This window comes from Gobius niger (assembly GCF_951799975.1).
Source record: "Gobius niger genome assembly, chromosome: 1".
Taxonomy (NCBI): domain Eukaryota; kingdom Metazoa; phylum Chordata; class Actinopteri; order Gobiiformes; family Gobiidae; genus Gobius; species Gobius niger.
In genome coordinates this window covers 62,940,488-62,958,067 of record NC_136852.1, presented here as the reverse complement: position 1 = coordinate 62,958,067, position 17,580 = coordinate 62,940,488, and the positions used below count along the sequence as shown (strand labels likewise).

Sequence of the window (17,580 nt, the reverse complement as noted above, 5' to 3'; positions counted from 1 at the left end):
CAGCATGCCATTATCACTGTGCTGTGTATTTTGTGTTCAGAAAACATACTCGGGCTTTGTTTCAATATTTCATAGCGTCACTGGAGTAAGTGGCTGCCAACAATTAAAACTGTATCAATACCTTTGACCTTAACTTAAACTTGTTTTGTGTTTGTAGATTGAAGAGGAGCTGGTTTCCCTTCAGAAGGAGCGAACAGATCGTATTAAACACTTGTTGGAGCGTCAGGAGCGTGAGACTGACAGCTTCGACATGGAGAGCATGCGACTGGGCTTTGGAAACCTAGGGGCCCTGGACTTTCCAAAGGATGAGTACAGATGAGGACTTCCCCTCCTCACGGCTCCTCCTTCCTTTGGCTTGAAGCTTGGACAGGGCATGGTTTATGCAGCTGACGTCCTCACAAACACAGACATGAAGCCAGCTCTGTCAGATCAGCGTCTAGTGTTTCTGCGTCATGAGTCCAGGGTCTGAGTACACCCATCCAAACCCCTCTCCATCCTTTACCTCTCGGTGTCAAGATGACAAATAATGCTGGAGATCTTCCTGTGGTCGTCATGTTTTGTAAGATGACATAGTCAGTGTTCCATGTTTCTTGTGCAATGAGCGCACATTAGTGACTAAAGGTGCAAGATGAGAGAAGGAGGGAGAGAAAAATAAGGGTGATCCATGACCCCACACGCTCTCCAAACATGCATTTTTAGGAGAGATTTACTGTGTACAAAAGCAAAAAATCTAAAAGCGATAAATCACACAGCTGATCCTCTAGCTGTCAGTGCTGCTCTTTTGACACTTGGTATTTATCAGGTTATTTTAAGAATGATTTCAGAGTTTCAATTCCTCGATGCACTGTACATACAGGTACTTCTGATTACTGAGGTGATAAATGTGATTGTGAATAGTACCGATTTCTTTGCACTGGCAGCCAATGTGAATAATCATAATCGCGTCTACATGAGACATGAGAACTCCCAGCAGCACAAAAGGGCTTTGTGGGGGTGGAGGGACTTTTGTTGATAGATGGATTTATGGAGAGCTTTTACTTATTTTCATATTCTATTTTAAATGTCACTCAAAAGTCAAGACAAAATAATTTTTAAGCGCTTTTCTTTTTCCTCCCCCCTCCTCAGAGTATTTCGAGTCTGATTTTTTATTCCTCTTTATTTTGCTTCAAAAACAACGCTCAAGCAGTGTAATTTCTTACCAACAAGAACAGTATGATGCTTTATTAATGCATGCACTTTAATTTCTCCAGGTTTAAAGAAAGCATGAATCTGTCAGAGCTTTTAATTATATTTGTAAATAAAAGTGCTAATCACACAACCAAGGAACACTCTGAGATTTCTTTTAATCAGCCAATAAACAGAGATACACAAGAGTCATTTGAAAAAACTTAAATTTAATGTATGTCAGTTTTCTTCATTCAAAGTTTTATTGATGCAAGGAAGTAACCAATGTTGACTGTCAAACCAATGAGAGATGCTCAGTGGAAATTAATCTATTCCACAAATGTTCCTATGGTAGCTGAACAAAGTTAGTGCCAATAAACAAAAAAATCTATGAAGTGCCACACTCAAATTAAGTGCTATTGTTCCAGTATAGGATCTCATGTCCCGTCAAGTAAAAGTTACTTGCCCGCCAACTGCTCATACAACTTGGGCACATACTCATCCCATTCAGCTTGGTAGCAGGTGCCGGCCTGAGGGGCTCCAAGATTGTACTTCTGCCTAAAGCTCTGGATCTTGAACTGGCCGCGACCATCTCCAGAACGGTTTGTAAGGACAGACTCAGTGCAGGACAGGGAGCCAGATTGTTCATACACCAGCCACACGTACCTATGCAGACCTGGGACCACACAATGACATTAGCAACAATGTCTCGCAGTACTCCCACTTGACTGACTATAAAACTATGGAAATCCTTGGATGACTGACAGCCAACACAAACCCATCCATACCTGTTCCTTGGGGAGGTCCTGAGCCCACATAGTCAGACATGACCGTGCCAGAGGATACGTCGTTCCCTTTCATGTTGACGACCAGAAAATGGTGCCACTCCCTGAAAATGTCAGTCCATCAGTGCCACAAAGCTATATATTTTTTATATACAAACACATATATAATTGCGTCACTACCTGAATTTCGGTTTTTGTCTGCTTGGCGCGTCTGGGTCAGTCAGCGCCAAGGTGTAAAGCTTACTGGAGTCACATCCCGCCCATTCGATGCAGGTGGGTCTGTTCTGCACCTGCGAGAAATGGAGCAAGTGTATCAATGGAGGGGAATATTTATGTTGTTCCCGCGTTAGTCCACAAGAGGGCGGTGTTTACAAAATAATTGACTTGCAAAGGCGTGCCACACTTTAATGTATAACTGGGTTCACGCAAAACTGTGCACGCTTCATGGCATTACGTATGTAGTTTGATTAGCACACGTTTGGTAATGCAATGAGTCAACTCAGCGTGCAATGTACAAGCAAAGCATATTATGTGTTAGCTTGACTAGCATGACAGCTAACAGACCTGTGTTGGGGTGAGTACTTTCCCGAGCTCGTCGATTTCCACGGAGTCGTATTTAACAGTCAGGGGCTCCGCAGGTTTGTCTTCCACCTGCTGCAGCTCCAGAGCTCCGGTCCATTGACTTAAATCCACCGGCATCGCGACTTTGTCCTGTGTTTTCTGTCAGTTACACGCTGACGCTGGAGCGCACGCCTCTTCTGTGTGTATGTGGCGCAGACGGGAACTGCGAACACTGCTGCTGCGTTCACGGTCCATCGTAAATTATACCAATGCTATTCATGACCTAGAGTAGACGAGACTTAAAAAATAAAGTACTGTTGTAAGTTGTGGCGAAATGTACTAGCTGTTATACAGTTTACCTTATACGGCCAGACTACCCTTTCTTTCATTTTATTGGCTGTAGACGGCTCATCATCAAGGTTTAAAGCTTCGTTCTCCCATAAGCTCTGAAATGCCCCACTAACACACTTTCGGAAGTTTCCAGGGTGCTTTAAGGTCCCAGTGCGCCTGTCCTATGATTCAGAAATGGAGTAGGTCTGCTGCAGTGCCATTTACTTTTAGATAGGCTACCCCCCCAGGTGTCACTAATATTGGAAAAGATGGGTTTGTTTCTGTGTTTCATAAGTTTTTTAGGTCCATTTTGCCATATTTCTGTAGTAAATGAAAGGGATCAGTGGAGTGAATGACAGTGAAATAACTCCCTGCAATAGAAAACCACGTGTTGCGCAGAGTATAGCAATCTAACACGATGACGCATGGTGATGGTAACATGGTGAGCCAACGTGGTCAAAAGATCAGCCATCTCCTGTGCCTTTAAGCAGGTAAAATAACAAGGGTGTGGTTTATTCTTAGCCAGGTTTCGGCGAGAGCGTGCATATTGGTAAACAAAAGCTGTCTGCCAAACGCGCGGGCTATGTTGGCCCAGTGACCTCTGTCGATGGGACCAGTCCTGCTGCAGCGTCTAGTCTGTCACGGGCGGAAGAAGAGGCATGTCCCGCTCTGTCCTGTTCACGCGCACACACAGGTGAACTAGTCTGACAGGTTTCCACCAGGAACCTTTTGTTGACGCGCTGAAAGGCGATGTAGCCATTGTGAAGTTACCATGCGCGCTTTGGCTTTTCTACTGCTGTGTTTTTTCACCGCGGGTAAGTTTCTTTTACTGTGATCAACCAGCCAGAGGACGTTGTGAAGTTCCCTGACACGGGTTCTTGTGTCTCCTTATAGTGGTTTCAGGTGACGACTCCACAGATTCGACAGTGACAGCGGAACGGGGGGACGTGGTTATACTTCCGTGTTACAACGTAGGGAATGTAACTCCGAGTGAAACCGAGTGGACGAAAAATGGAGTGGTCATTATTAGTAGTGGTCCGTCGCCTGCGAACCATCTTCCCAATAACAATAACAGCGACAGCCGTCTCACGGTGTTGCACGACGGGAGTCTGAACATCGTGGCCGTGGATCGCGGAGATGAGGGGACCTACCTGTGCGCCTCCGCCCTGACCGGTAACATCTTCCACGCGAGAGTCCTGCTTCAAGTAGCCAGTAAGTTCCAGCCTTGTCCTTGGATTTTCAAGTTGTAAAATGTTTGCATGAATCACAGCTTCCAATAGTTGGCCTATAATAAACTCAAATGCAGATAGACAGAGCTACATAGCCTATAGGCCTACTCAAATGCATTTAGGCTACTTGTTGTAATTTATGTCACTAGTGAATTGTAAATCAGACTTTTAGCTCAAAAAGTTACCCAGTACTCACAGTAGCTACCCTACTACACGCTTATTAACTGCTATCACAACCCATTGTGCTATTGATTTTGTCTTTGTATGCTTTCCTATTTTGCCATAGTAGTGTGTGTGCATTCTAGTTTCAGTGGGTGTCCAAATAGTCAATTAATCATTATAGTACATTGCGATTCATATTTTCACAATTACAAAAACATGTCTTTGTGTTTGCGCTCTTGGTGGTTTAAAAAAAAAAAAAGCATTACCACCAGTTGCCTTTAAGCTACATATGAGGACACACGCACAAGTTTCACCATGAATAAAGATGGGTGTGTAGAATGGAGACTAAGCCCAAAGGTGAAATGGAACGGAACTTCTGTACACCATCAATCCTTTCTTTAATTGTATTCAAAAGGTTGCAACGTTTCGACCCAGCAGGATCTGCCTCAGCCTCTCAGACCCTGCTGGGTTGAAATGTTGCAACCTTTTGAATAACATTATTACATGTATTGGTGTGTGGGTTTTCCTTTCTGTTTCGCCATATGTGAATCTGCTATTGCTCAATTGAAAGCTTAGAACATCAGTCACTGAAACTTGGCGGCCTGCTGGACCCACACTTATTAGGACTTAAATGGGAATCGGGGCTGAGATTGGAAACGCAAATCTGAGTTTCTGGACTTGCAAAAAGCATTTGAGACAGTAGAGTAGACCACTCCTCATGTCAATATAACCATCCATTGATACATTACTTTGGATGCATATCTTTCAAATCCTAACATCTGCCCATTTAGACCAAACCCTGAGCATGAAACAGGTCTTTAATCAAGCACTAAAAGTACTTAAATACTCCGTTTTGACAATGTATTTATTGTGTACAAATCATTAAACCCCTGAGATAGTGTTAATACTGCTCCACCCCTTTGGGAAAAAAAATAATTAAACTTTATTTTGAACAAACAACCTGAACATTCCGCTCTACTATGCTATCCTGAAAAGATGCCTCTGCACAGACAGTTTTTTCCTTGTAAACAATGAAACAATGGAAACAACTTCCAGACAAAAAACAGCTGTATCAACAACGGTTACATTGTTTGTTCATATGCAATGTAGTTGTTGTTCTATTATTATTTTGAATGAATTTTAGGGTGCGATAGCATGTTTCTGGAAATGATCCGACACAATTGAAATTATGATTTGTTAAGCTAATGTAAATAATAGACTAATGATGTTGTTATTAGGACTGTCACAATAATTACTCTATCGACTTATCGTTCAATAAATAACAGCTAAACGATATATTTTTGGACTCGAGATTTATCATCTGTACATTTATCAACATTTCCCCCTTATTTTTTATTTGTAAAACTTTAATTTCTAACTGAAGCAAATTGATTTACATTATATTTCATGTTAATTGCAGCTTGTGGGGTATTTTAGGATATGATGATGCACTTTTAGAAGTGTATCTAGCATCGTTAGAGTCAATAATATCGTTTATCGTGATACTTTCCTGCCTCAATACATCGAACTTCAAATTTGTTATCGTGACAGGCCGAGTTGTTATTAATGCTTATTAATTTTTAATTGTAATGTGTATCTTAATGTTGTGTGCCCCTGCTTGGGGATGACATCTTTTCTTCAAGATTAGTGTATTTTGTACATGGTACATGTAAACTGATACACTAAAACTAATGTCAGAGAGAGGCTCTTCAGGTTTTCCAAGCTGGATTTAGCCATAGATCTGGCAACTCTAAGTGCAGGGCTTTTTTTAGTTGTTTTATCTTTCTGTGAAGCACGTAGTTCTTCCTTGTGTTGTTGTAAGATGCTATATAAATAAACGTTGATTGATCGATGCTTATTCATTCCCAATAATTCAGAGGTATAAGCAATCACTACGTTTGTGTTTTTAGGTGGACCTGACAATGTCTCTATATCCGCTGACCCTAGTGATGTCCTGCCCAACGGTACCTACACTTTCATCAAAGGGTCCCCGGTCTTCATCATCTGCTCCGGTGTCTCATATCCATCCCCAGAGCTCAGCTTGTCCTTCACTGGACTCGTGCACAGCAACAAGTCTCTGGCTAATAACACTGGCAAATCTGTCATGGAATACAGGATAGACAGCATTCAGCCTAGTGACCAGGGAATCTACAGCTGCATCGCCCACAACCAACTGTCCCATCAAAGAGTCAACAAGAGTGCAGAGCTCCTGGTCTACTGTGAGTACCGAAAAAATATGATTCAGATAGCTTGTGCTCAGATACTGTCAATGCAATAATCTGGTGTAAAATTGAAAGGTGATATCTGACACTTTTTGAAGAATCCTGTGTGCCAGCTTAGTGTATATAGGCATTTGAAAATACTAAGTAAAACAAAGGTGAATAATAATAACATTGCTTAGCTTCCGAGACCTGATCTGACCTGCGATCGGGCATAGCAAAGGAGGTGTAATAAAAGATGTCATACCAGGGAGTGTGCAACCTGTCATATGTAGTTTAACAAAGTAACCAATGTCATATATGTTCTAAACAGATGCCTCAGACCGACACCCAGAGTGCATGTGGACTCAAGACTCCACTTTTGTCGTCTTCCATTGTTTATGGTTGGAGACCTATCCTGCTCCCAACCTGACCTGGACTGATGGCTCCACTATTTTAGCGTCCAATGTGACAGACAGCCTGGCTTTCAGGATCAACGGCTCCCTACTTTCTGAGGAACAAACGCTCCGATGCAAAGCACAGCACCAAGCACTACGCAAGGGAGATGACAAGTCGTGCACTTTTACCCTAAGTGAGTGTTTTCAACAACTGAATCTTTTACGCATCAGTAGTAGGGCTGTAGCTAACAATTATTATTATTATTTTTTTTTTTTTTTACAAATAATCGATTAATCACTTGGCTGTGAAAAATGTATGATTTTTTTTTTTGTAAAACTTTTTAAAGTGAACGTTTGTTAGGAGGCTATTGGTGCTATTCTGCTTTCTGATTAGATGAGACACAGACAGATATTTCTAAAATTTACAATGCACAAGACACTAACTTTAAAAACAAAGTCATTTTTCATCAAACAATACTCTGTCATAGTCATTTTTGCTTTATATGAGTCTGTGTTTACCAGAAAACAATTAATCGATTACTAAAATAGTTGTCAAGTATTTCAATATTTGCTCATTTGTCGAGTAATGGATTAGTTGTTTCAGCCCTAATCCGTAGACTTATTACAGTCTAGTTACTTAACCTCTTTTAATTCTTGTTATAATACAAAAGGTGAGCCAAAGGGTTGTATATATTTTTTGGAGGGATTTAGGTCCCCAAATCACCCATATGAATCTTCTGGTTAAACATTATTTTTGCTCACGTCAAGTTTTTTTTTAATATTATCACCACAATATGATTAATTTCTGGAAGGAATGTGTATGCATATTTATATATTTATTTAATTATTACCATTAATTCACTCTTTTAAACATATTATGATTATAGTCATTAATGTGATCACTATTTTTATTGCTTCTCACTTAAATTCTGATATTGGTACAAATTATAATTTGTATATTCTTTGCCTCTGAGGTTTATGGCCAGAACTTGATGGCAATATATTAATCCTGCTGTAAACGATCAAAGAAAGAAAGAAAGAAAGAAAGAAAGAAAGAAAGAAAGAAAGAAAGAAAGAAAGAAAGAAAGAAAGAAAGAAAGAAAGAAAGAAAGAAAGAAAGAAAGAAAGAAAGAACAGACAAGAAGTGGGCCTGGTGAATGATGGGTAGCTCCCACTTCATCAGGTCCACAAACGTCTTGTCTGTTTATTTAATGGCCCACAGAGAATAGGACTGACACAGTGTGATAGGACAAGCAGGACGAGGGCCTGTCGAGTGGGCCCCTCCCTATTTGCATCAGGCTCACACGCCCTGTCTTTTTTTAATGCATACACTCTCAGCCAACCCTAAAACAAATACATTATTTTTATTGTTATCTGAATTACTTGTACTCTTATTGTAGGTTTTTTTTTTAAATTTCATTTATTTGTATTAACTTATGTTTATTCATCTGAGTATGTTAAGTAGTAATACATGGATGTACCATTCACTCTCATACAGCACCCATACACACACGCTCACATTCGCCCACCCCACAAACTAAGACAGAACTTAAACAATAACAACTCAACTTGAATATCTGGTGTTATTCATCCCTGGTATTGTTTACATTAACTAGTAAATACTGTACTGTAAACACTCACTGGGTGTTAAATAAAAGTAGAAAAAAAGAAAGAAACTATCACCACTTTTGGGCACTAGTTTTTGTTTCATATGTTTTGGCCTGGTAATTACACAGATGTTATAAACTAGGTCAAATTCTGCCCCAGAATTCTTAACCTGTTAACTATTGGCTCTTGTAGGTGATGCTGCCCATAAATGCAGCACATAAGATATGATAAACTTTAGTTGCCTTGGGCTATAGTGCCATCACACTGAATAAAAGTGCCACATCTGCAGTGTCCCAGGGAAGCGTCCTACTTAAAAAAAAAAATATTGTTGGCATTCCCAGGCTAAATATTTGGTCACTGTGTAATTACGTTTGTGTGTGATTGACAGAAACTCCATACCCAGTTGGAGAGCCCCTCGTCACTGCCCTGGAAGGAACCAGCCTCACATTGAAATGTAGTGAAATGACTTCAATCCCCCCTGCAATCACCACGTGGAGAAAGGGCCTCAAGCAAGACCTAATAATGAAAGACTCCAAGTACATTATAACCGAAGCTGGGCCCCTTTTCAAACTGACCATAGTCAACGTCACCAAGGAGGATGAAGGCGTTTACTTCTGCCGTAGTGAAAACCCGCTGGGCGCTAGAGTGTTGGAAATCTACCTCACTGTTAAAAGTAAGAGCATGCAAGCCTGAGTTTTTAAACATAATGCCTGATACGTGTGTCAGCGCCCATGGAATGCTGATTTACTGGCTGCTCCTCCCGTTGCTCATGTTGTGTTCTGTTTCCTTAGCTTCATCTGCGTACACGGGTGCTGTAATTGGGTTATTTATTGCCGTTCTCATCGTGGGATGTGCCATCATCATAGCCAGGACTGTTTTTTCCAGCAGGCACAAAATATGCCTCGGTAAAATCATTTTCTGAGAGAAATGTTATGTTTATTTGGTGCCATAAAATGTAATCCTAATATATTCTCACTGTTTATATCTTGTTCTTGTAGGTGGCTTTAGGTAAGTATTTCTTTATATAATGCAAAGCACAACATAGAAATCAGTCCTGAGTCCTGAACAAATTTAAACTTGCTATGTGACAGGAGAATGGAGGACGATGGAGACGTGTTGAGTTTGGTCGAGTCTGATGATGAACAAATATTCCAAGCCACAGTGCCCAGACTTCCTCCTGTATCAAATGGATGCCAAACCACACATGCAGAAATACACCACATCCCATCAAGTACAGTCTGATTGATAGTAATTTTTGAATGTGCATGCGTACAATGACAAAATATAACCTAAAGTTTTCCTTTGCAGCTGATCATGAAGAGGCAGAAACTGTTGATGACAGCCCACAGCAGCAGGACAACTCTGATAAGACAGAGGATCTTGTAATGTTTTAGAAATAGGGTTTTCTTAGGTAAATGATTTTAAAGGGAACAACTTTGCCCAATAACAATGTGAACACAAATTGTAAAAAAAAAAAAAAAAAATCACATCTTCTGTCCATGGTTGTTTGACATTGTTCAATTTATTGGCAATTTCATTTGTTGATCAGTTTTTATTTGTGTACATTGTCTTGTATTTTGAAAGTGACAAATAGACTTGATACAGATTAAACTGTGGTTTTGATGTCATTTCATTCATAGCATTCATGAGAGCTCAGTAATGTAAGGCAGGTCAGGGTGGAGCCCTTGTTTCACATTAGACCTTATTGTTTCGATACTGTTACGCAAAAAAAAAAAAAAAGTAACACTGTTAGTTAAGATTGTTTACATATGGACTCGTGTGATTTTGTTCAAGAAAAATCTTATCTAGCCATTTGGCCTATTCAACTTTTTCCAAAACGAGTCCTTTCTATATGGCCACTGCATTTTTACACGTAGTGAATTCACTTTGCATGAGAAAGTGCCTTTGTTCGGCCCTTCCTTACATTCATGGTCAGGCACTACCTTGTGAATCACGGGTTACGCTCGCGTTAGTATTCATGGTTACGTTTGTTCTCTTTACTATGGTTACGTAATTTAAGTAAACGTGATTACGTTGAGCAACAATCCACCCGAGCGATGTCAAAGGGGTGAGTGACTCGGATGGGCCGTCAGAGCTGCGTTTTGACACAGCGAAGCTATGAGTGGCTCATAAAGGACGCGCCCGGGAAGGATCGGTCGCGGATCTGCCTTTGAAATTGACAAGTAAAGAAACGGGGGAAACGTCATTCAGGAAGTAGTGTTAGCTACACAACATTGTCCAAGAAGAATGTAACAACAAAACGAGAATGTGCTCCACTGGAAACAACGCGGAGCTTCAACCTTCTGGTGAGCTAAATATCTTTTACCGATAACATAACCTTATGTGCGCAGTCCGACCGTGTTGTCACCGCTACTGTAGCTAAGCAGCTGCTTAATCCCAGGAGAAAATAAGAGGCGCTGGTAGGCTGCACTATAGGACCACGGACGCTGGACTGGACTGTGTTTATTGCAGTCGCTGAATCCATGTCATTCTTCGTGTTATTCAGCCTCGGACCCAGCTCTGATCCTCGAGCTGAAGACAAGGCGCCCGCTGTCTCTGGAGGGACGAGCAGGATGCGAGACGTGGAGCGTAGACTTCTCCCCGGACGGAGCCTGGTTTGCCTGGTCCATGGGACATGGCATTGTGTGGGTTGTTGCTTGGCCACTTGACTCAGAGTAAGTAATAAGTGATCTATAATGTCAAGAAAGACTATCTTCTAGTTAGTTTAGTCCCTGTAATTTATGGTGAGGGAGGATTGTTGTTATAGGCATAGTCCTCCTTGTGAGTGGGGGTAGTGTCATGCATGTCGGAACTGGAACTGTGTAACATAAGGCCAAATCATTTTGACAAAACAAGGAATCATTTTGCCTGTGCTGTTTTTTATTTTATTTATTTATTTAGAGAAAGCCTACATGAGGACATTGACAGAGGAGACAAGAGCTTCAGTTGTGGTCAGCCTGTGTGGGGGCTTGCCTTTGGACCCAGGCCTCCAAAAAACACAGCATCTTGCTCAGTAAAATGGGGAAAAAAGGGACTCAAGAACAGCACACTGCTACTAGCGACTGGCTTAGAAAGCGGAGTGATTAAAATCTGGAATGTTTTAACAGGAAAGTATATTTATTTAATATTCGTTCCCACCAATTTGAATGTAGCATAATTCTTATTTTTTTCTTGCATACTCAGGTGATGCTGTGTTTGATCTTTATGGGCATGAGGGAGTTGTCAGAAATCTGGTGTTTCCTCAAAATGGAAGTCTAACGCTCATATCTTCTTCTCGAGACAAGACCTTAAGGATTTGGGATCTGACTCACAAAGGTGTGAAACACATGAGCTGTCAACAGTGACAATCTTATGGAATCTTTAAAAATGGAAACATTGCACAGAATAACGTTGCATACTTGACACTGAATTTGCCGCTGTTGCAAAGATGGAATGCCAACTGCATTCTGTTGCTATGATATGAATGATATGAAATCAGTTCACACATATGGTATAACCTCTATGATTATATAGGCTGAGACAAACACATCCGTGTTGTGCATGCACCTGGTTTCACATACGCACTTTGTACAGGATGCTGTATTCCTTGTTTTACAAATAGATTAATTCATAATTAATTTAATTTAATATGCCCTTGACACGCTGGCTTAAGTCCATGTAAAAATCTGAGAACTATTTGCAATTTGTTTATAACTAGGCGGGCACTGTAACACAATGTTTACAACTCTCACCAGATGGTCTGTTTCTGGATTCACATTAAAATAAATACATTTAAATATTGCCAGGACACTTTCCTCAGCTAACCCTCAATCTGATCTTTGCCATTTTAAACTGCAAGTGACAAAATGAAGCACTTTATAAAAGGTTAACAGTGTTACATTTACCCAATTAAAAAAATCAAACAATTGACAATGTGTTTTTGTAGGTAAGACGGTGCAGGTGCTGTCTGGACATAAGGACTGGGTCAGCTCTTGCTGTGTATCATCAGACTGCAGCATGATAGCATCAGTTGGGAGATTCGACAGAGTAAGTTTAAGTTTTGAATGTTCATTTAGAATTTGGTAGCTTCGGATTCCCCCCTCATGCTTGTTTTAGAACTAGCACAGTGGCGCAGCGGTTAGTCCCGGGTTCCCCCGGACGGGACCTTTCTGTTTGGAGTTTGTATGTTCTACCCGTGTCTGAGAAGGTTTCCTCTGGGGACTCCGGTTTCCACTGCCGCTAAAAACATGTACAATAGGCCAGGATGAATGAGAATGTGGCGTGTTTACATGCATGAGGTCCATGTGTGTCCATTATTATGCACTGTTTACCAATAAATAAATATGCCATTGATATTGTGAATCCCAAATCCCCAATCATGGTTCAGCAAGAATGTTATTTGAAGTAATAAAGCTTTGAAAGTCCGAAGCTAAGGTGCCACTTCAGTGTGGGAATCTGTTATCTACTGTAAAAACAATGCACACCTGATAGGGTTTATGTTGGAACTTGTTCTGGTTGCAAAATGTAAGCTAAACCAGTTTGCTGACTGAATGATACAATAGTGGAACAAGTACACCCAGAGCTGATCTGAATCTTTGTTTTGCTTGTATTCAGATGGTGTGTTTATGGAGCCTGCGGTCTTATACATTCATTAGGAAACTAAGCGGGGGCACGCAGAAGACTTTGTACCTCTTGTCCTCATGTGACTTCTCTCCTGACGGAGCACTCCTGGCCACAGCAGCCTTCAGTGGCTCCAGTTGGTGGATTGACTTATGGGACCCTTACACTGCAGAGAAACTGGCCACTTTAGCGTAAGCATTTTTTGGTTAACAACACAGCATTGCTCACAGCTACAGCAGTTTGTGATATCAACAAGAAAACACTCATTTGTTTTTAACTTTAAGTTTGTTTAAGCTTAAAATAATGTGAAAAGGTGTAACCTGAACTTCCCATGCAGCTATCGCTCTCTGCATCTGCAGCTCTGTTGGAAAACTACAATATATCCTGGTGTCACATGACCTAAACCACATGACAAAATCCTGTGTTAGATAAGATTTTGTGCACTATGTAAGTAAACAAAAAAACTATGCTATAGTGGTAATTTTATATTTTCAGTGACTACTTTGAAGATTATGGACAAAAGATTTCAGCGATACAATTCTCTCCCAATGGCTTGCACTTGGCAATAGTAACTGATGACAGGTGAGTTTATCTTTTATTGTGTTCATTCTTTTTTTCTTTTTTTTTTGCCTGCATTGCTCCATAACCTAAACCTGTCACAACACGGTATGTTGTTGTGAGCAGACCATTACGAATCTGGGAGCCTGGGAAAAAGGGAATGGTGATGCAGACAAAATCTGACCTAAGATCCAATGGGCTGTGTTGCAATTACCATCCAGAAGGGGGAGTGGTTGCCACTGGGTAAGCATCTGCATTAATTCATAACAGGAAATATCTTCAGGAAAGGCAATAAAATAAAGGAACAATTCAATATTGTTTTTTGGAGTTCAGCCAAGGATGTAAATTTGTTAAGTCTCTGCAATTCAATAAAAAAAAAATCTATTTGGCGAGTCATATTACATAAAACCAACATTAAAATGTATCTCCTCCATCAGGACCAGGGACGGCTATGTGAGGTTTTGGCATGCTTCCAGGACAGTGCCCAGTCTAAGTCACCTGTGTCGCTTCACCCTACGCTACTCTGTGTCCACACACCAGATGGAGCCACTACCTCTCCCCAAGAGGATCCTAGAGTACCTGACCTATAGAAACATCCCTGATCACCTACGAACCTGCTGCTCCTCAGATGACGAGTGGGAAAACTAGATAGGAAACCGAACTCAATGCAATAACTGACATTAGAGCCAGCAATTATTTCATTACCTTTTTTGGTTTGTTTGTTTAACAAGATGCTTTATACATGTTTGCTAGCACAGAAAGCATCTACTATTCGAAGTTATAACAATGAAACATATCAAGAAAAAATATTGCACTAATGTATGAGCATAATGCAAAGGTCATTGTTTTTGACTTGAATATTCACTTATACTGCTAATTTATCATGTAATTTTAAATGTACAGAATATGCATTTATATGTACCTCAGATGCACTGCTACCTTTGCAAATGACTGCAAATATAGATAACTCCATGAGAAACTGACAAGTTGTTTTATTAAAAAGCTACAATGCATTTATCAAAACTGATTAATACCAAATGATGAACAGAACAGATTTTGTTATTACATTTTCAAAGTGACTTGAATGCTGCTCAATGGCATATACTTTTCTTTATCCATGTAATATGGTTCAAATAGTAATGAAGTACACATCAAACTACTGGCCGTCAGTTCTCTACGCAGCCTCACTGGTTACAAGGTCCCGCACAGCTTGGAAAGCTGCCACCAAGGAGCTCAGCTGGATCTTCTCATTGGTTCCGGAGGCCAACCTGTGTCTGAGGAAGTTACATTGTGAAGGCACAAAAGGAGACAACAGTTACAGGCTTTTCCATGTTTAATCACTGAGGAGAAGAGTTCAAAGAAAGAAAAAGTAAGGTAACTTACTCGATGTCAGCCAACTTGATGAGCAAACCCATTCGAATGGAAGGAGAGAAATCAACTAACAGAAACAAAAGTAAATACAACCATTTCCAGTTTAAAACACCCAAACTGTCATAATTGTACATGGGCTCTTACCTCGGTGTATTAGCATGTGGACCTCGGTCAGGATATCATGCAATGCTAAACCTTTCAATGTTTTCAGCTGAAGAATTTCTGATCATAAACGTTAAGGTATTATATATCATTAATAAAGAATACTTTACAGTATGTTTATGGAGATGAGGGAAAAAATATAATAAAACTGCCATCAATACCTCTTACTAATAAAGGATACGATTGTAAGCTGTGGTAAAATTTTGGTTGAGTGACCAATCAAGAATGTTGGCAATATCAGAGCGAAGAGGATGGCCTGTGCATGTGTAGACTGTGTCCTCTGTGACCTTCCCGTATGCCATGCTGGTGCTCTGGGTGCAAACAAGCAAAAATATATTATCCTTTGTGGCTGATGCACACAAAAACATGACGCAAAAGCACTACAGACAAGTATAGAAAATCTTACTTGTAGTATGTTCAGAGACCTCCTCATGTCTCCAGATGATAAAGTCACAATAGCCTTCATTCCGTCAGGAGTTATGTCAATGCTACCACAATAAACCGAAGCACATCATCATTTTCTGGATGTTGTTTGACCAAAGAAACTGCTGTAAAGCTTATAATGTATGGATTATGTAAAAAGTCGGTACAAAGTTTCACGCACTTCTCTTGTTTGATGACATAATCCAGACGTGGGATCATCTGCTCGGGGACTAGAGGGCCAAAACGAAACCTCGTGCAGCGCGACTGCAGAGCGGGAATGATTTTGGACAGATAGTTGCAGATCAAGCAAAATCGTGTATTCTCCGTGAACTTCTCAATAACTAAAACAAAAGGGAGGAGGAAAAATAGTTGTAGCATAAGCAAAACAGGAAAAACATTGTACAGAAAATACATAAATTTGACTTTAATGTTTACATGCTTGGACATTGCACTCGTTCTACATTATCTCATCCCTTGATAGAAATGACTTATCGATTAGTTGTAAGCAGTGAACAGATGGCTTACCTCGCCGCAAAGCATTCTGGGCATCCTGGGTCATGGCATCAGCCTCATCCAGTATGACCAATTTGAAGCCCTTTCTAGAAATCAAAAGAATCGTCATTGAAATGGGAACAGATCAGAATGTCACATTGAAGACCACCTTACTTGAAAATTGTCCGTGTGCTGGCAAAACTGAGAACGGGCCCTCGTACCACATCAATACCTCGATCATCAGACGCATTAAGCTATTATCATGAAACAAAAAGTTGAATAAAATGTGGGCAGCCTGGAACATCTTCAGTTTTACACAGATATAGAATATACCTCCAACACCATGGAATTAAACTCTTTGTCTTTGTACAGCTGTTTGGCACAGGCAAGGATGGTGGATGTTTTTCCTGTTCCAGGTGGCCCATAGAACAAGAGGTGGGGAAGCCTGTCCTCAGTGATGAATCTTTGAACTAGAAATGTACACGCATGTTTAAAATACATGTGCAATAAAGTAAGGAATTCTATATTACACTGTGTGGTGTCATATCGCTAAGAATTATGGGCTCAACAGCAATTGTAAACTAATGGAGATTTTAAAAGTTAAAATACTGGAGTTATTGTTCACATTAAAACACTTGGACACCACAGTGAGTTAGGTGTATTTACCAGCAGTAACTCAGCAGCTAATCGAGTTATTCCATGGCTTTTAACATTTTTTACTAATGTTAGTCAATGGAAATGTATGCAAACAGCTGCAAAGATGGCGGATCTCCATGGTAACTGTGGAATTACAGTTACCATCTATTACATTTTACTTACTTGTGCTTAGGATATCTTTGTGTGAAATCAAGTCATCCAAAGTTTGCGGTCTGTACTTCTCAACCCTGGGTAGAAAATGACATCACATCATGAGGGACAAAAAGGGGAATGTTTATAGCGTATGCAAAACAGTTAAACAGTGCCTTGAACAGAATCTGTTACAAAAGGCAAATCAAAAATGTGCACTGTAGAGCACAATCGGTGACAGCAACATATTGATACACGGGCTAACTGTTAGCATCCGGAAAGCAACTACGTTTATTGGAAGCCAATTGACTCACCAAGGTAAATTCCTAGGCTGCACCTTCGCTGTACTGCTCGATGAAGCCATTATACAAAATAATAATAATGTCAGAGAAGAGGTGAGAAACCAGTGGCTGCTTTTATATTACGAGACCAGGGAAGAAGTTTGGCGCGTTCCACGGTAAACTGTGCGCCATGCGTCATTACGTACAACCAATGGGAGCGGAGATGGGCGGCTCAGAAAATAAAAGTAAATAAATTAAATCATTCAAATCATTCAAATTCAAATCAATCAAAGAAAGGGATGATATGGAAAAGCCTAAAGGAAAATTTACACAAGCAAATGTGATGACAAAACCTTAATTTAAATTGTGCTATATTCAAATCTCTTTTACACAAATTCTTCTGTCTATTTGCCTGAACTGAGCGCATTTTGGTTTTACCCAAATCTAGAAGCTTCTCGTAGCTAACAGCCTAT

General features: G+C 40.3%; 5 protein-coding genes across 9 annotated transcripts in view; 3 read left to right on the top strand and 2 right to left on the bottom strand.

Annotated features, from left to right (window-relative positions):
• taok3a (TAO kinase 3a) overlaps window positions 1-1,363 on the top strand; it is a 45,039-nt gene extending 43,676 nt beyond the window's left edge. For 3 of the 4 annotated variants that reach the window (XM_079557672.1, XM_079557673.1, XM_079557674.1), the window contains one exon: window positions 158-1,363. In XM_079557672.1, coding sequence (XP_079413798.1) covers window positions 158-319 — 162 coding nt within the window. In that variant the 3' untranslated portion in view covers window positions 320-1,363. The remainder of the gene's footprint in view (window positions 1-157) is intronic. The other variant, XM_079557675.1, reaches the window with a different exon arrangement.
• A 74-nt stretch (window positions 1,364-1,437) lies between these two features.
• The window catches only part of pebp1 (phosphatidylethanolamine binding protein 1), a 136,991-nt gene continuing 120,848 nt past the window's right edge, over window positions 1,438-17,580 (bottom strand). The window contains exons 2-5 of one of the 2 annotated variants that reach the window (XM_079572140.1): window positions 2,514-2,702; window positions 2,130-2,239; window positions 1,953-2,053; window positions 1,438-1,840 (exon numbers count right to left, since the gene is read on the bottom strand). In XM_079572140.1, coding sequence (XP_079428266.1) covers window positions 1,623-1,840; window positions 1,953-2,053; window positions 2,130-2,239; window positions 2,514-2,648 — 564 coding nt within the window. In that variant the 5' untranslated portion in view covers window positions 2,649-2,702 and the 3' untranslated portion in view covers window positions 1,438-1,622. Of the gene's footprint in view, window positions 1,841-1,952; window positions 2,054-2,129; window positions 2,240-2,513; window positions 2,747-17,580 lie in introns of those variants that run through there. The other variant, XM_079572141.1, reaches the window with a different exon arrangement.
• On the top strand, window positions 3,281-9,876 carry vsig10 (V-set and immunoglobulin domain containing 10). Its single transcript, XM_079556816.1, has 9 exons — window positions 3,281-3,655; window positions 3,735-4,052; window positions 6,142-6,450; window positions 6,764-7,021; window positions 8,824-9,108; window positions 9,227-9,340; window positions 9,434-9,443; window positions 9,527-9,666; window positions 9,744-9,876. Exons 1-9 carry the CDS (start codon window positions 3,613-3,615, stop codon window positions 9,827-9,829), a joined length of 1,563 nt encoding a protein of 520 aa, XP_079412942.1. The 5' UTR covers window positions 3,281-3,612; the 3' UTR covers window positions 9,830-9,876.
• Window positions 10,517-14,393, top strand: wsb2 (WD repeat and SOCS box containing 2). The gene is made up of 9 exons (XM_079571985.1): window positions 10,517-10,741; window positions 10,942-11,110; window positions 11,337-11,543; window positions 11,620-11,750; window positions 12,361-12,461; window positions 13,029-13,225; window positions 13,530-13,616; window positions 13,719-13,835; window positions 14,030-14,393. Exons 1-9 carry the CDS (start codon window positions 10,702-10,704, stop codon window positions 14,238-14,240), a joined length of 1,260 nt encoding a protein of 419 aa, XP_079428111.1. The 5' UTR covers window positions 10,517-10,701; the 3' UTR covers window positions 14,241-14,393.
• rfc5 (replication factor C (activator 1) 5) lies at window positions 14,307-17,287 on the bottom strand. Its single transcript, XM_079572036.1, has 11 exons — window positions 17,141-17,287; window positions 16,860-16,924; window positions 16,374-16,510; window positions 16,215-16,294; window positions 16,074-16,147; window positions 15,730-15,889; window positions 15,532-15,613; window positions 15,307-15,436; window positions 15,108-15,185; window positions 14,976-15,030; window positions 14,307-14,866 (listed from the first exon to the last, which is right to left on the bottom strand). Exons 1-11 carry the CDS (start codon window positions 17,188-17,190, stop codon window positions 14,767-14,769), a joined length of 1,011 nt encoding a protein of 336 aa, XP_079428162.1. The 5' UTR covers window positions 17,191-17,287; the 3' UTR covers window positions 14,307-14,766.

Bases quoted from the DNA above. Each gene is read 5' to 3' on its own strand.
- wsb2 (XM_079571985.1), top strand. From the start codon at position 10,702: ATGTGCTCCACTGGAAACAACGCGGAGCTTCAACCTTCTG. The intron at 10,742-10,941 runs GTGAGCTAAATA...CGTGTTATTCAG, and splicing joins CGCGGAGCTTCAACCTTCTG to CCTCGGACCCAGCTCTGATC. The intron at 13,226-13,529 runs GTAAGCATTTTT...TTATATTTTCAG, and splicing joins GAGAAACTGGCCACTTTAGC to TGACTACTTTGAAGATTATG.
- rfc5 (XM_079572036.1), bottom strand. From the start codon at position 17,190: ATGGCTTCATCGAGCAGTACAGCGAAGGTGCAGCCTAGGAATTTACCT. The intron at 16,511-16,859 runs GTAAGTAAAATG...GTACATTTCTAG, and splicing joins CAAAGATATCCTAAGCACAA to TTCAAAGATTCATCACTGAG. The intron at 14,867-14,975 runs GTAAGTTACCTT...TAACTTCCTCAG, and splicing joins ATCAAGTTGGCTGACATCGA to ACACAGGTTGGCCTCCGGAA.
- vsig10 (XM_079556816.1), top strand. From the start codon at position 3,613: ATGCGCGCTTTGGCTTTTCTACTGCTGTGTTTTTTCACCGCGG. The intron at 3,656-3,734 runs GTAAGTTTCTTT...GTCTCCTTATAG, and splicing joins GCTGTGTTTTTTCACCGCGG to TGGTTTCAGGTGACGACTCC. The intron at 9,109-9,226 runs GTAAGAGCATGC...CTGTTTCCTTAG, and splicing joins AATCTACCTCACTGTTAAAA to CTTCATCTGCGTACACGGGT.